The sequence below is a fragment of the Engystomops pustulosus genome, chromosome 1 (assembly GCF_040894005.1).
Source record: "Engystomops pustulosus chromosome 1, aEngPut4.maternal, whole genome shotgun sequence".
NCBI classification, from domain to species: Eukaryota; Metazoa; Chordata; class Amphibia; order Anura; family Leptodactylidae; genus Engystomops; species Engystomops pustulosus.
Genome location: NC_092411.1, coordinates 94,651,252 through 94,668,732, shown reverse-complemented (window position 1 = coordinate 94,668,732; position 17,481 = coordinate 94,651,252). Strand labels below are relative to the sequence as shown.

General features: G+C 39.0%; 1 protein-coding gene across 1 annotated transcript in view; it reads left to right on the top strand.

The window, feature by feature from the left end:
- The window catches only part of MED13L (mediator complex subunit 13L), an 87,459-nt gene extending 83,361 nt beyond the window's left edge, over positions 1-4,098 (top strand). The window contains exons 29-31 of the mRNA XM_072148118.1: positions 589-750; positions 1,515-1,627; positions 1,738-4,098. Coding sequence (XP_072004219.1) covers positions 589-750; positions 1,515-1,627; positions 1,738-1,870 — 408 coding nt within the window. The 3' untranslated portion in view covers positions 1,871-4,098. The remainder of the gene's footprint in view (positions 1-588; positions 751-1,514; positions 1,628-1,737) is intronic.
- Positions 4,099-17,481: the final 13,383 nt, after the last annotated feature.

Here is a 17,481-nt window from a genome sequence, read left to right as displayed (position 1 = left end):
ACTTCTACCGGGTCTCCTGCACCAATGACCACTGCTATCATGGATGGTTCATTGGTCTCTGCAGGAAGCAGCATGTGGGCCACGAGTTGTGCAACCCTGGTTTAAGGAATCTTTCTGTTAACTTTTAAGAGAGTAAAATATCAATGAATACAGAGCAGTAATGTGCTTTTCCCCCTGCACTGTGTATAGTAGGTTTACCTCAGGTCACTCCGCAATGGCTTCTGTATTGTGGTTTTCGCAAGTCTACCTTTTCACCCATAGGAAGGTAACTTGTGTTTTTTTATGCTGTTGCCAAGGTTTTTATTTTCTTGACTTGACATCCACTAGACTATAAAATGAAAGTGCTTTCAAATGTCATATATGTTCTCTATTCTGAAGGATGCAAATCCATTTTGACATATGTGTCTGCATATTGATTCCTACACCTAAACCAATGTAGGATATGTAGGGAACACAAAAAAAAGCAGATTAATACTGAATGAAGTTTTTTGCTAGTGTAATAGGAGATGTGTAGAAGTTCACATGCTACTGCTGTGCTATGATTTTGTTGTCCAGTGTTTGATCCTCTTTGCTCATATTTCATTACAGAGTCAAGGAGAGAGGCTTCTTTCCAGAGAAACGCCAGAAGAACTGAAGCAGCAGCCTTTGGCTCTTGGTTACTATGTCTCCACAGCAAAAGCTGAAAACCTGCCTGAATGGTTTTGGTCATCCTGCCCACAAGCGCAAAACCAGTGTCCCTTATTTTTAAAGGTAAAAACTCCACCTTTGTTTTCAATGAAAGGGTTAATACAAAACTATTGCTGTTCTGAATATACAAGCCATACTTTCCAAGTTAACTTGAAGTATGAATGATATCCGGGCTAAAAGCAGACCTGACACACAAATCATACCAGGCCACGTACAAAATAATCCACAACAAATTACAGAAAAAACGCAGTTTGCAATGCGTTCTGTAGTGAATTTTGTTGTGGTCACAACACTCAAGAGAAAAATATTCCTATAATGTGAAATCACTATATCTATTGCCCCCGTGCCGTCGCTGCGGTAAAAGACACTGAAATGTACTAACACTGCTGCATAGCCAGTCCCCTACCTCCTTCCGCCTAAAAGTGGGTTGATCACCTACTAGTAGTGTGCTGGTTTGCAGGTTGGGGAGAGGAACAAGTGCTACAGTCTCATCTCAGAAGGTGAAATCTTGAAAGGGCATGAGCTCAGTGCAGTGCATTCCGTCAAGCCCATGGTCACTGTGTAGTGAATACTCACTCCTTCCATGTCTAGCTCCATTTCCTTTTATTTCTACTTGTCACAACCCAGATCACTTGGAAAGAGTGTTGTAGTATGGCAAGTAAATCCTTTCCAGATTAGATGGGTCTGCAGCTGGGCCAGTATTTACAGTCATTGTGGCCCGCTAGGAATTTATCCGCTAGGTCTCGGTTTTGACTATAATTTAAGTTGTGTGTATATGTTAAGTGTCACAGGTCAGTATAACAGGTTTTCTTTTGTATCATTTGCAGGCTTCACTTCATCATCATATTTCTATATCTCAAAATGATGACCTCATACCTGCGCGCACTTCACAACGTGTTCCTCATCCTTTGGATTCCAAAACCACATCAGATGTACTAAGGTAACATTTTACAGTCAATTACAGGGGGGAGGGGGGTGGATATAATTGTACATGTAATAGTTGTAGTATTGTTAAGAGAACTTTTACTTATTATCTTTTATTTGGTCTAGGTTTGTGCTTGAGCAGTACAACGCCCTCTCGTGGTTGACGTGTAACCCAGCTACTCAGGACCGAACGTCATGCCTACCTGTACACTTCACGGTGCTCACACAAATGTATAACATGGTCATGGACATTCTCTGAATACATTTGTCATGCCTTGACCAACGTTCAGAGTGCTCTGTTGTTGCTGTGTATTAAGTCTCCTATTGGACCTGTTGCATGGAGGAAATGCACTTCATCCGGAACACTTGTTTCTGTGCAACACAAAACATACACTAAGAAGTACCAGTACAAGCAAATACATGGATGTAAGTAAGTCAGGGCTGTGTATACCTGGGAGGAGCCTGGCAATCCAGCAATAGATCAACGCAGCCGCAGAGACCTAATAAAGCAGACATGAGCGAAACTCCCAGTACTGTGCCAGGGAAAAGCCTGGCTAGTATCTATAGTAATGGTGCGGAAGTCTTTATAGCCCAATGTTCAACTCAGTTATTGTATCAGCTTCTCAGAGCACTTCAACCTGCCCAGACCAGGCCATCAGTATTAGCATTTCATATGTATCATATTGGCCTTATCATCATCCAAGCCCATCATGCTCAATTTATTCTGATCCAGGTTTGTTTTCGTGCCAAAACTGTCAGTATTCTTTATCCAGTATATGACCCATCTGTGTATGCGGCAGCTAAAGCCGGGGACACCTCTTCAGTGTTGATGCTGTGTCAGAAGCCGACTTTTCTCTGTTCTCCTAGAAAGTGACAATCAGGTAGCGGTGTTTCCCCAATGGAAATTACAATTACATTCCATGCTTCTAGTATTGGAAGCTAATTTAACAACTAAATTGTGTAGCAAAACTAAATTCCCTCATACGTAGTCACCAGACATCCATTTCTGCCATCAAAGGTGTTTTTGTTGGTGTTTAGTTGCTTGACTAGGATTGGGAGGAATGAATTTGACCTTATTCCATTACATATCACATATATAGCAGTGCCTCTCCATCCATGTGCAGGGCAGATTACCCGGCTGGTTGTTGGATTCACATGAATGTCATTTCCAATGTTGTGCGCTGCACTGGAGATTGCTGCAATGTGTAATCAGACACCAGTAACTATTGACTATAATGCATTGCATGGTCCAGTGAAAACAACCAATTGCCAGCAGTAGCTGCATACATTGCCATCTATAATGATATGGTTTGCAAACTCTGCTGGTTGTATACAAGATTATAAATGAAGAAGATGGATGTCACCTAAAATAAGGCAGTATTTTAACCTGCTGATCCATGTTATTCCCTGCACACAATGGGAGTTGAGTTATATCTGAGCTTCCTGATCACAGTAGTGTCTTCTGATGATAATAAGTCGCCATTGCTGCAAGGCTATAAAGTCACAGGTCCTTATCTTGACCATAGTGAAGCTATATCTTTGTGTGTCCCGTCCAATTGGTCGTATTTGGTGAACTTGCCAAAACTGAAAAGTGGTTAACTTACGGGAGAAGCTGACACAATACACTGAGGGTTTCCTATACTGTGCATATGAAAGCAATCCACACATCTCCTCCTTTCTACAGAAGACTGAGCTCAGTGGCAATCCAATACAAAGCATGGAACATACAGGCAGCTCTTTTCTCAAGTCCATATATCCTTTCTAGATATTTATGTGTTATTCTTTTTCATCATTTACTATTTAAGGACGTATTTGGTTGTAGCATGGAGAAAAGCGAGTAAAATAGCTGTTGTATTGAAACTGCAACACAGAACAAGTTAAGGGATGCCATTTGCACATCACCCGACATCCATTCTGCTTTTCATTGGAAATGTTACTCTAAATTTCTGACAAATTCAGACATGTAAAGTTTTTGCCAGTTCTGGAAGAAAAAAAAATTCTGATCTGTGACAAAGATTAAAAAAATAATGTATTTGTATATAGAAATATATATCACTTTTTTAAAAAAAATTGTAAAAGTTGTACATTTCTCAATGAACTAATTTTTAAAGCATTTACTGGCTGTGTTTTTCCATTTTATATATAAAATATATAAATATATATAAATATAAATATTATATATACACACATTTACAAATATCTATAAATAGCCGTAAACAAAAAAACTGAATATGGGAAATGAAGCCCTGCCAGAAACGAGTGAAAGGAGGCAAACTTTTCTGGAGAGCCAAAAGAAATTTTAATCTGTCCTCTGGTACCTCACATTCAGAAAGACTTTGATAAAAAAAAAAAAAAAAAAACAATGGGGAAAAAAAAACCTAAGTTAAAGGTTCTTCAATATAAATGTGCTTCATATATACCTTGTGAACAAAAGGTCTATACTTTTACACACTTTTTTTAGATGAATAAATTATTGATTTATTGATATCAGACTGTAGACTTGTTTTATTGCAGAGGATTATAATTACACCTAATGAGGATGGGTCTCTCTGTGTAAAAGTGGACAACCTTTTATAACCAAAAGTTTTGGAGCAATTGCCCAATAACAAAAGCCATGGAGTCTGACCCCAACTTTATATGCTGTAATCCACTCCTCTAGGATGGGGACCCGCACCGTATTGGAATGTGCCTTTAGGGTTAGTGGACACACGTCCCAAAGTCAGACACTAACGTTGAACAAAAGGCTTACAATCGTAAATATCCAAAATTTGTCTAATGCAGTTGAGGCTCTGTGCAGGCCAACCAGGTTTATATGAATCTTGTCTTCTGCAGAAAGGGATGTATCCAATGTATTCTAAAATGTCTTTTGCATTCTGCCATATTATACTTTTCCTTCGATTAGTGTCCAACCAGACAATGCAGCAGCTGTATGTGGCCCACACTCTACATTTCCAGTCACTATGTGACACAAGGGTACATTCCAAAATGCTCAATAATTATATTGGTGGGTAGGGATTTCTATTACGTTCTATTGCCCCGCTGTCCAACCAAAGTTTAACCCCTTCCCACCATAATAATAATAGTACTGCATGGCGGGAGTATTATTATGTCATGCTACTGGCATCGGCTCCTGAACTGAGCCGGTACCAGAAGTATTGGGTGCGCGCTGTATGTTATAGCTAGCACCCGCGATCGGAGTTTCCCCTGAGCGCAGCCATTAACCCCTTATGCGCCAGGGTCTCGCACACTAAATCGGACCGCCCCTCCGATCTCCGAAAAGATGGCGATATGAAAATAAATTAGATTTTCTCTGTATTAGTTTTTCTTCAGTAAAATTGTAAAGAAATATTTTTTTTTTTTTAACTATATAAATGAGCTATCACCATAATCGTAGTGACCTATAGAACAAAGAAAATATGCTATTTTTATGGTACGGTGTATGTACCCAAAATTTAGCCATTCAAGAGTTAATAAAATCACATCAATGAGCTAATGACCCACTAAAATGAAGTATTCGTAAAGTGCATCTCATGTTGCAAATTTCCAAAAAAATAAAGATTGTATAGCCAATAACTAGTGAAAATGCATAAGCTGCAGTGAATGGCCAAACCTCCCTTTGATGCCCTGGCGTGTGCCCATACAGCAGGTTACCACCCCATATGGGGTATTGCTACACTCGGTGGATAAAATACCAAAATGCTCCACAAAGTTTGGTACCCAATTTCTCCTAAGAATTTGTACATTTTTTGAAAAACACATTCATTTAGCCAAAAAAATATGTAAATTTCAAAATTGTATCCGATTTTTTTTTATTATTTTTTTTTTATCCCCTGTAAAACATTTATAGGGTTAACAAACTTCATGAAAGTTGTTTTACATACATTAAGGGTGTAGTTTCTATAATGGGGTAATTTATGGGGTTTTACTTTTATTTAGGTCTCTAAGTGACTTGGAAACCATAGTAGGATCAGCAAAAGCGTGATTTTGTGTTTTTTTTTAATGAAAATTTGAGAAATTGCACCTAAAGTTCAAAGCCCCATAACATCTTACAAAAATGAGAGAATGCATAAAAAACCATGGGGACCTAAAGTAGACTTTTGGTTAATGTTAGTTATCAAGGTTTTTTGCTGTTATGACTACGTATGGAAGAAGTAGAACATTTTCAACAACACATAGTACTTCATTTTAGTTGAAAAATGTTGTTGCTAAGTGTCATGAGAAAACAATTTCCAAATCACTTGGATATGTTAGTGTTCCAAAGTTATAACCACTTAGAGTGACATGTCAGATTTAAAAAAAATGGCCCTGTCAGGAAGGTGAAAAGTGGCTTTGGCGGTAAGGGGTTAATAACAGCACTACCATTATCATTGTTCTAGATGTTATGCACTTGTTAGCATTAGAGGCAGTGGCAGAACCTCTGACTACTTGTCCCTTCACTTCAAAAAGCCACAAAATAAGGTTTTTGAGGTTTTGGGCTTTTTGCAACATTGTTACCATTTACTGCTTCGGATGGTGAAGGATGTGGAGTATCCCATTGAGGCGTAAATGGGCTTTGACGCATCAAACATTTGGGGAAATTTACCTTTTGACTTGGAGATATGTGCCTGTCTTCTGGGGAGGCTTTTTTAATGTTTTTTTTTTTTTTTTTACGGCACACAATAGTCCTAAATATTTGAGTAAAGGATTCTAATCTAAAGAGTAGAGTTGTTTTTTTTTTTTTTTTTAACATCAACATTTGGGTTCCAAAATTAATCCGCCACAATCCAAGAAACCTCAATACTTGCTGGGAGGATGAAGAAGTCGCAAAAAAATGGATCCACTGATGCACCCAAAAATGTAGCAAAAAAGAGAAAAGAATGTGATTGAATATTCAATCTTCAACATTTCACTCTGTGATGAAACTTTTTGGTCATATAATGGCAAATCTGTTCCCAGCTGAGTACAGGCGGTCCCCTACTTAAGGACACCTGACTTACAGACAACCCATAGTTACAGACAGACCCCTCTGACCTCTGGTGAAGCTTTCTGAATGCTTTACTAAAGTCCCTGATTGCAATAATCAGCTGTAAGGTGTCTGTAATGAAGATTTATTGATAATTCTTGGTCCCATTACAGAAAAAAATGTTTTAACTCCAATTGTCACTGGGGCCAAATTTTTTTTTGTCTGGATCTACAATTATAAAATATACAGTTTCGACTTGCATACAAATTCAACTTAAGAACAAACCTCCAAACCCTATCTTGTACGTAACCCGGGGACTGCCTGTACGCTAGTATGAAAATACCTGAACGATAGTGAATTTGAAAATGAGTGAATTTCTTGAAAGGGGTTTATGTACAAATATAATGCATCCCTTAAGAATACATACACACAACCAGAATTTTGGCCGTGTCTGAGCCGACTGCTTGAGCCACAAGACTCGGAGCAGGTCCTAATCCTTTCCAACTTTGCTGCTCGGGTAATCTACAACAGACCATTTACAGCCTGGGAAAGGTTTGTGTGCGGGCAGCCTAAAGGACAGGTGTCTAATGACTGAGGGTACTAGGACCCCCCATAATGAGAGAAAGTAGGTTCACTGTGCAAGAGTAATTGTGACTACCTATTTGTTCACAACTATACAACTGAGCTGCAATACCAACCCAAAAGGAGGTCAGGTGTTTATGGTAGAAAAAAAAAAAAAAAGCCATGTTTTCCTCCCTCCGGACAAGGATATCATTCATTTGACTTTTTTTCAGGCAGAGTATGAGGAATATATATATATATATGAACCGCATATCAACAAATGGGAAATCGTATAATTTTTCCTAATATACAGTACATGAGTTTAATATTCTGCAGGTTATTTTTATATCTTACTGCACAATACAGTAATATAGCTGGGCAATTAGCCCTGTTATGAGACACTGCATCATCTAACCAATACAAGATCCATGGGATAACCAACTAGGAATCATGGTGAACACAAGGTGGTCAGTCTCCAGGTGAAATCATGTTATTGATTGTTCTTTTTCACAATTATTCACAATGTAAGAGCTGCTTACACCTAGATGAAGGTATTGGTAAGTAGTTTTAATAGGTGTTCTTTGGGGGTCAGTCATGTGACATGGTAAATTTTCTCTGGATACATAATGAGCTGAACAAATTTTTTTTTTTTTTACTATTGAATTTGACATTCATTTAATTTGTGTATGATTTCAGATTCTATAAAAATAAGTCCACCATTCATACATATACAGAACTTTAATGAATTATACATTCAGCAATGGTTTTCCAGTGCTCAGTACCTTGTATAAAATATCTATACTCCTCTGTGGGATCCTTCTTATTCAGTGCCTAGTTTTCCACATGGGTGATTGCTGTTCCTGTAGCCAGTGTAGGAGGACAAGATGACCCCCATGCATTGTGGGGCCTGGCAAACTTTGTATAACCTACGGTATTACCCAAATATACCCCAGCTCACAGCTGTGCTGTCTCATGGACTACCAGACAATGCATCAAATTTGCTAAAGGACTTAAGCAATATGCAAAAACCTCAAGAAAAAGTGATGTGTGTCCAGTAGGCTAAGAAAATGAATATCTTTATTTCATCACAAATACCGTATATACTCGTGTATAAGCCGAGTTTTTCAGCACAAAAAATGTGCTGAAAAACGGCCCCTCGGCTTATACACGAGTCATACAGTCAACACGAGTCATAAAAAATTATTTAAAAAATAATAAACTTATATACTCACCCTCCGGTGGCCCCGACGTGCAGCGCTGCTCCCCCTATGTCTGCGAGGGTCCTCTTCTGGCTCCCGCGGCCGTCTTCTGTCTTCTCTAATCTTCGTGCTGGGCGCCGCCATGTTTCTTTCCCAGGCGGCGCCTAGTATGACGTCAGCAGCGGCGCGTCATACTAGAGTCAATAGGTTTTCCCAGTTTTTGATGGTAAAATTAGTGGTCTCGGCTTATACTCGGGTCGGCTTATACTCGAGTATATACTGTATATGAATTCACGAGAAACGGGCTTAAAATCATTTACAAAACATGCAAAAGGCAAAGTCATGAAACCGTGGTATGGTCACTGAACTACACACCTCCAAAATGTCAGGTGAAAAGCCACACGTGGAGCTACTATGTGGTGGCCTCTAACCCCTGAGGAAGAGACGATATACGTGTGTGCCCTCCAACTCCTGGCGGAGGGCAGATTATTACGGCCTTTTATTGTCTTGCATAATATAGACCTTTCATGCATAGATGCCTGATATTTACATAATAAAATTTGTTGCAATGAAATACAAATATTCATTTTCTTAGCCTACTTGATACACATGACTTTTTCTTGAGGTTTTTGCATTTATGTTTTCTGTGTGTAGGCTGTAGCACTTCGATGCCATTGGTTGTGCATGCCACTACTCTCAAATCTCAGTCCATCACTTCTGTCTAGATCACCCCCTAATAAGACAATTGAAAAATGTTACTGCTGGCATCTAGTTATGAAGGTTTGGTTCTATTGTGAAACTAATTTTGGAGCCTGGAGACTTTTCTGGAATTGTCATTTCAAATCTACAGTATGTGCCATGAAAACCTAGTATTAGGCCATTGAAGGGTTAATCTTATAGTATAATTGGAATGAGAAGAAAAAAATGTTTCCTATATTTCAAGTGGAACACTAGTATTAGGATAGCTACATAATTTTAAGGTTTGCCAATAGAGGGCATCGTCCTACAACATAAATGTACATTGTGCTTTAGAGGACATTGTTTAGAAGAAATGTATTGGGATATTAGGTGTAATATATTACAGTCACCAGATCCTCATGTAGTTCACTTGTCATATCCTTTAGCCTCGGTTATAAAGTATCGTACAAAAGATGTGTCCAAGCAGATTCTAAATTCACATTTGGCTCACAAGCTCCACCAAAAATCTAATGAAAGAAACTGGTTTGGACTTCCAAATAGAGGAACAGAATCCACAGCACAGATCCATGGGAAGAATAAACCTCCTGTTTCCCCTGTACATACGGTATACTATATACGGTATACTATTTTGTCCTTTCTTAAAACTTAACAGTTCTATTTTGGCCAGGGAAATGAAAACACTGTGCACTGTCTGCTGCCTCCAATATGTCAGACTAAGTACTTGCATTAAGAGAAGATGGAGCTGAAAGCGCTCCATTGAGTGAATGACTTTCACTGCAGATTGAAAATATTATACAATGGCTTAGACGTTGTACCTAATAATAAGGTACCGAAAAACATATGCATCTGCCTAAAGAACCAGCAGGTTCATATTGACACCGCAGCAAATTTTTGTATCAACCGCTTCCCACAATGGCGAAACTTACAATTTTCATTTTCATTCCCACCTCCTAAGGGCCAGAGCTTTTATATTTTTCTGGTAATTTAGCAATATAAGTGGGGCATATGATCACAGCAATTCCGTTAATGTCATTTATCGTCTTTATACCAGAAAACAGACAACTGTCTAGGGTCTTACCCCAAATGAACGTGAGAACAGAGGCTCCAAGTTCCCCCATACAAATGAAACTGCTGGTCCATTTACTTCTAAAGGCAGCCCCATTGAAAAGGCATGGACTGTACAGGCGGTCCCCTACTTAAGAACACCCGACTTATAGACGGCCCCTAGTTACAAACGGACCTCTGGATTTTGGTAATTCCCTGTACCTGAGCCTTTGGCTACAATAAACAGCTGTAACAGTTATGAAAGGTGTCTGTTATTGTTAATCCTGGTTCTTATGACAACCCAACATTTTTAAAACCCAATAGTCATAGAGACCAAAAAAATGTTGACTGAGGTTAAAATTATAAAGTATACGGTTCTGACTTACATACAAATTCAACTTAAGAACAAACCTACAGAACCTATCTTGTACATAACCCGAGGACTGTCTGTAGTATTGACCACCTAAAATGATTGGAGTGTCCCCTTCAAATTACATATAATATCTGTGTCTGACTTTTGACTAATAACATTTCTCTTTTTATTTGATGGAATTGTTCTGGTGGGAGCTGTAGTTTTTATTATTTAGAGGTACACTGAACCTATTGATCATGTTTAATAAATATACTGAGAAACCATTATTAGTCATTGTGAATATTATTTCACACTGTGCCGTATAACTAATGTCAGTGAGACCCACCCAGCATGACTTGTATCTCCAGTCACGTCTAGAAGGTCTCATCACCTATCCACAGGATAAATGTCAAATTGTTGGGCGCCAAACTTCTGGGACCCCCCATGGATCACAGTAATGTTTCAAAAAAGTTTTAGCACCTAATTGGTTAAAACTGAGATGTAAGCAGGTGCACTTTAATACCATCCCGAGTCCCCCACACACCACCCATCTACAAAGTGTTCGCCCTTTGTGTAATGAAATGTGTTATTGGCTGATGCTTCAGGCTACTTAAAAGGACTCGGACTAAAGGAACGTGTTTGGAAAAGTTGTTAGCAATGAAACGGGCCATTAACCCTCTCGCCTTGTTAACAAGAGCAGTGACTGCTTATTGCCCTAGTTTGTAATAGACCTGAAATGACTTTCATGTAAACAAGTGTGCTCCATCATCCCCCGGGCGAAAGGGTGCTAAAATAAGTGGCAGCGGGCACCATTAACTCTTACTGCCAATATCACCTCCTCTAGCTCCACACAGTAAAATACTTTTCAGATGACTTCTCCGATCTGGTTTTATAATTAAACCGTAGTGAAACTCATGAGTGCACAGGACCCCTCTCCCCGTAATATACACATAGCAAAGTTGGACTGATAATAAAATCTATCCTGTGAAGCTCTGGATGGATAGACTGTAGCGCTGCTCCATTCTTCTACACTGCGCAACATGCAAATAAAGCTCTCCAGGATATAACACTTGTATTTGCATATAGAAGCAGACTAAAGAGCTTTACAAATGATGCAAACAAATGAGTTGCATCTATATTCTATGCATTGTACACACAAGGCATCACTTCATCTGTGAAGTGAAACATGAAGCCTTGTGGCAGTTGACTTGTTCAAATCTGGATGGAAGTGGCTTTTCACAGCGGACCACCATGGAGAGTCAACCCTAAACCTAAATGGTTTCCACAATTTTCTATAGCTGCAGAGTTTTGGTTAGATGAACACTTCACTTTGGTAATGGCTTTTATGCCACCTCTTATAGATTCATAAAGCTGTGTCCTTGTAAGTAAGCTAAATGTGCCATAAGTGCCCCAAAAGCACCATCTGTGCAGCTAGGTCCTGGCTTTTAGGACGCAAAGTCTAGGATGACTCAGGTGGCTAAATACACAAGTACAATCTATAAACATGCAAATCTGTCTTCAGAGAAACAACAAGCCTTCAATATAATTAAGTCTAATTAATAGCAATACATCATCAAAATCTATTTAAAAAGCCATTTACTTAAGAATGACATTATTTAGAAGGAGGATCAGATGGACACCTGGTGGAGGCTGCTGTCGGCAGTCCTCTTATGTCCAACACACAGGAGAGGCTTAGATATTGGGTGCTGTTAGCGCTGCTTGGAGCAGCATTAAGCGTGAGGGAACCATGATGAAGAACTGCACAATCAGACACTCAATAACATTTTTTTCTACATTTTTAGATCTCATGAGGGTATAACCTAAATCTTCTGGGCCTCAATTCTCAATTTTAAAGCAGGAACAACATGAGGCATTTATGATGAGCGTCAACAAAGATTATTTCAACCAAATCAATCGATTGTTGGGTAGAAAGGTAACAATAAAATACAGTACATTTTGGTAAAATTAGTAGCAGGGTTATAACCCAGGCATAATTGGTGGTCCTTCACTCCAAGCTGACCCTCAATAGTGTAATGACATGTGAATGAATGAAATATTCTCATTGAATACTTTGTTCTGTATAAAGTTGAATGTGCTGACAACAAAATCACAAAAAACATCAATGGAAATCAAATTTATTGACTAATGAAGGCCTGATTTTTCATATATAAACTTTATGTGTAAAAGCACCCTTATATTATGAGGGATACAAGTATACAACGGACTTGGCGGGAGTGGTGATGCTCTCCTTTTAGTTCTGTACTAATCTCACCCAGACCACCAGGTCTCATAGATATAGCAGCACAATATTATCTTCTTAATGAAAGTTTGTGGAGCAATATTTAGGTAGATTCTGAAATAACTGGCTATAAGTAAATGAAAAACACAATGAGGCAGTGCTAGAAGAGGACCTGTCACCCATATAAAAGGCACTAGGAGCCGCTTACTAAAGTGAGCGGAAATCTCTGATAATGCTAGCAGACACTGCCGCGTTGTACAATAGAAACGCCGGACCGCGCTGTAAGCGTTATCGGAAACCTCTGATAATGCTAGCAGACACTGCCGCGTTGTACAATAGAAACGCCGGACCGTGCTGTAAGCGTTATCGGAAACCTCTGATAATGCTAGCAGACACTGCCGCGTTGTACAATAGAAACGCCAGACCGTGTTGTAAGCGTTATTGGAAACCTCTGATAATGCTAGCAGACAATTGTATAATAGAAACGCCAGACGGTGCTGTAAGTTGTCGGGCGTATCCATGAGGGGGCGGTCCCCTCCTCCAACTCCATAGGCCGGCGGTTACTGCCGAGCTTCATTCGCAGTCATCGCCCCTAATCCTGCCCCTCATGAAAATGCAGGACCGTTTACAGCGCGGTCCTGCGTTTCTAGTGTACAGCATGGCAGTGTCTGCTAGCGTTATCGGGGGTGTAACACTGCTACATCTGTTGTAGCACTAGCTCCTAATGCCTTTGATATGGGTGACAGGTCCTCTTTAAAAGCAGTTCTTGTACATGTTTTATTTCTGAAGGGAGTGATATACGTACATTTACATCACCAGAAGAGATGAGCAAATCAATTCCTTGATCTGAAGATTTGATACAAATCAGAATTGAATCAGAATATTTATGGATTTGGAATGGATAATGGAATGGTCTAACGGATCCATTAAAATGTCTATTGTCTGCAAACAACTTTTTATGATTTCTGTTCAATGCACATTTGCTCCACTTCCCAAAGTATGACTTATTAGTAGAAAACAAACAAATGTGTTGCAGACAACTAGAGGAGGGTTTGGCTCGGACTAAATAGATTTGGACTTGAATGTCTAATTAAAAGTTACATGAAGATTTTTGGATCCTATATTATTTGCGTGCCCGCTTTTTATTATTAAATTATAGCATTATTATACTCTACTATTATTTTTCTATTTGTTTAAGTTTGTATCTAGACTGACAAAAGAATACAAAGGGGTCTGTAAGATGAAGTAGTATATCAGATGGAGATACACAGAAGATCTGATTGTCGCCCAAACACTGGGGATTCCCAGCTCATAAAACAAGATGAATGTCAGCCCAAAAGCAAATAGCCAGAAGTGCAAGAACGCGCCTTATGTCACCGAAGAAACGCCTTCTCCTATCACATTTCTCTCTGAAACTCCAGAGGCATGAATTGACATGCCCCCTTATCCCACCTCAATATTCTTCCATGGGAAAGGTGTCTTAACCCATTCATGGGAAAAGGGATAAGACGCCAGGAAAATGAAATACTCTTAAAAGAAAACATCTGACATCTCATAATTTTAAGTCTTTAGGTTTAATGTAATGGTGCATATGACATTCAGAATGTATGTACTACAGGAATAAATAGGTACCAAGAACACGGACCCCTCAGAGCTTGTGCAAACTGTCCCCAGTGTTCAAGCATTGCAAACACAAAGACACAGGTTAATGTGGACATAGGCTTTATTTGGCAATATGTGAAGCCTTTGAAGATCTATTAAATCAATAGTATGTCTTGCATTATTTCCAAGCTGCCAAAATGCTAACATGTCCAACATGAACCCTTTATTTCTCTGTGATGCCAGCTTACAGCATGGGCGAGTCTTGTGTGCCATGTCGGAATTCCCATAGAAGTAAATGGAGTACAGACTTTTTAATGGGCGTGTAGATAGAGTAGTGTAATCACTCTTTTGAAGACCTTGGTCTAGTTATGATGCATGTGGGCAGCACGGTGGCTTAGTGGTTAGCATTACAGCCTTGCAGCGCTGGGGACCTGGGTTCAAGTCCCTGGGTCAACATCTGCAAAAAGTTTCTATGTTCTCTCCGTGTTTGCATGGGTTTCCTCCAGGTTCCTCCCACACTCCAAAAACATACTGGTAGGTTGATTAGATTGTGAGCCCCCTTGGGGAGAGGGAGTAATTTGGTAGGCTCTGTGTGTGCTATATAAATAAAGGAATTATTATTATCATGTAAGATTAAATGTACTATGACATCACTTCCTATTATCCATGTACTGTTTTAATTATCCCTATACAGCACAGTAAGTTAACAATATCCAGAGGTCCGTTTGTAACTAGGGGTCATCTGTAAGTCGGGTGTTCTTAAGTAGGGGACCGCCTGTATTGTAAAATCACTCTGTACATTATTCTTCTACTATGACATCATTCGTACTGTGACATCACTGTATTTATAATACACTGTGTGTATTACCTCTGTACAGTAACAATCAGTCTGTTCTTACCCTGCTACTGTGACATCACCACAATATCTAAGGCTTTTGGCTAAGTCACTAGGATTTTAGTGACCATCAGAGTCTTGTACAAAAAAAGGAAGCTGCATTGTGTGCTCAGAATGCTGCTGGTCAGACCGCTGAAGCAGTACTCATATTCCATAGAAGAAACTTGGCAGGGGTGAGGTGTGGATTTGGGATCCTCATCTGAGTCAAAGAGGGTCCCTCAGTCACCAATTATCTCCTGCCCAGTTAATAAGGCACAATTATTCCACCTGAGTGACTACAATTCCCTGGTTTTGTGACAGATAGACATCCTCCCTATTTGGGATCTTTGCCCTGTGTGGGGAGTAGAAAGTTCTCATGAGGCTGCTATGCTTTTTCCGATGGTGTTGTAAGACCCTTCAATCCTGGTCAGTTAAAGGGAACTTGTCCATGTTAAAGATATTTGATGATGTGATACTTTAATAGCAGATTGGTGATTCCAGAGGCGGATTAAGACTGCCATGGGCCCTGGGATGCATAAATATTATCGCCCCTACAAGTCTGGAATTTACTTCCTACATATGGTACTAGAATCAAGCTTCTTGGGGAATTGAGGATGTGTCCCTTCTGTCTGCGTTTAGGTCCTGAAATTGTTCTTTTGTACATGCGTATTGATGGCAGGAACAAATGTACAAGGATTTCATGGGTGAAGACCCTTCTCAGTCTAAAATTTGGTGGGTAATTTAGGGGGCTACTGCCCAAACTGCCTCTATTATAATCCACTATTTGTGGGGCTATAAAAGTTGATCTGTGAATGGAGTTGTCTCTTTCCTATTCCATTCTCTCTTGATTAGCTGTAGAGAACAGCTAATATGAATATGAACATGAATATTTACACTTTCATCAAATAATTGATATTGTTTGTGCAATGAAAATTATACAATTTTCATGGTTTTCTAGATCTCTGCTTGCTGTCCTTCAACAGGAAGCTTAATTTTTTTTTTTACTTCCTATGGCTACAAATTGGTCCATGTGATGCCACACAGGTGCATGGTTCATTATAACACACAACTCTCACATTGCACCTGTGTAACATGACATGACCATGGACTATTTTATAGCCACTGGAAGTAAACAATTACGTTTTTTGTTGAATGACAACAAGCAGAGATATATAACGCAATGAGGAATTGATACAGAAAGTATATTGGAAAAACTTTTCATTACACATATAATATCAGTTATTTGCTGAAAGTGGACAACCCCTTTAAGGTTTTTTCATGCACAATTTTAAAGGGGTTCTCCAAGATTAATGATACAATTTTCCAATATTCTTCATGTATCCAATTCCTTAAGGTTTTCTAGATCTTTGCTTACTGTCATTATATAGACTTCATTGTGTAATCCCAGTGGATAAAAAACAGTTCCTGGTAATGTGACATCACATGTTGTTATCTGATTTTTTTATCCAGTCGAAGCAAACATTGAAGCTTCCTAAATTATTGATACAGAAAATATATTGGAAAGTTGTATAATTTTTCAATTTTCAAACATTTTATTTTTAACTAAGACCAAAAGTTGATTTAAAGGAATGTGAAATATAAATGAAGGAGATGTAAAACAGCATGTCAATTATTGCATTGCATTTCGTACATGGCTTTGAATCATTGCAAGTCTAGTTGTGGATCTTTAGTGAAATATGTAATTTTTGCTGCTAACTGTTGTGGAAGGAGTGAAAAATAGCTTAAGTTACGTGAGATTCAGTAGCATGTCGACAGACTAAGGCACCCTGCACAAAAACGTAATGTTTGTCTGAATTGGCTAATTCAATGGCTGACATTGGGACAAATGTATTTCTAGGGGCCGACTGCCCAAGTACAAAGCTCATAGCAGTTCCTATTTCTGGCTTTCTTTTCTGTAAAACAATTCACTGTTATACAACAAATTGAGTTTGAACTACTAACTATGACCTACAATACAACATACAACAAGCATTACCCTCCATACCTCTCTGACCCACTGGACAAGTTCAGTCTAGTTTTTGTGTCTATTTGTGCTTGTTTTATGCTAAGTATACGCACCCCTTACATAATGTATAGATTTCTATAGCCCTCTATAGGAAAAGTCCTTACTCTCTGCTTTACTGTAATTTCTAGCATGTCTTTGCACAATATCACATGGAGACCTACCATCTCTACCAACAGAAATGACAATGTAATTATCTTTCTCCTAAACCTAAAAGACCACAAGTGTACAATTATTGTGGCTGAACTTCTTCATTATAACTATGTGAGTGGAGCCTGTGTTATCATCAGCAGTAGCTGTGATAGGGTTGAAAGTTAGGTAAGTCTGTGCGGTTT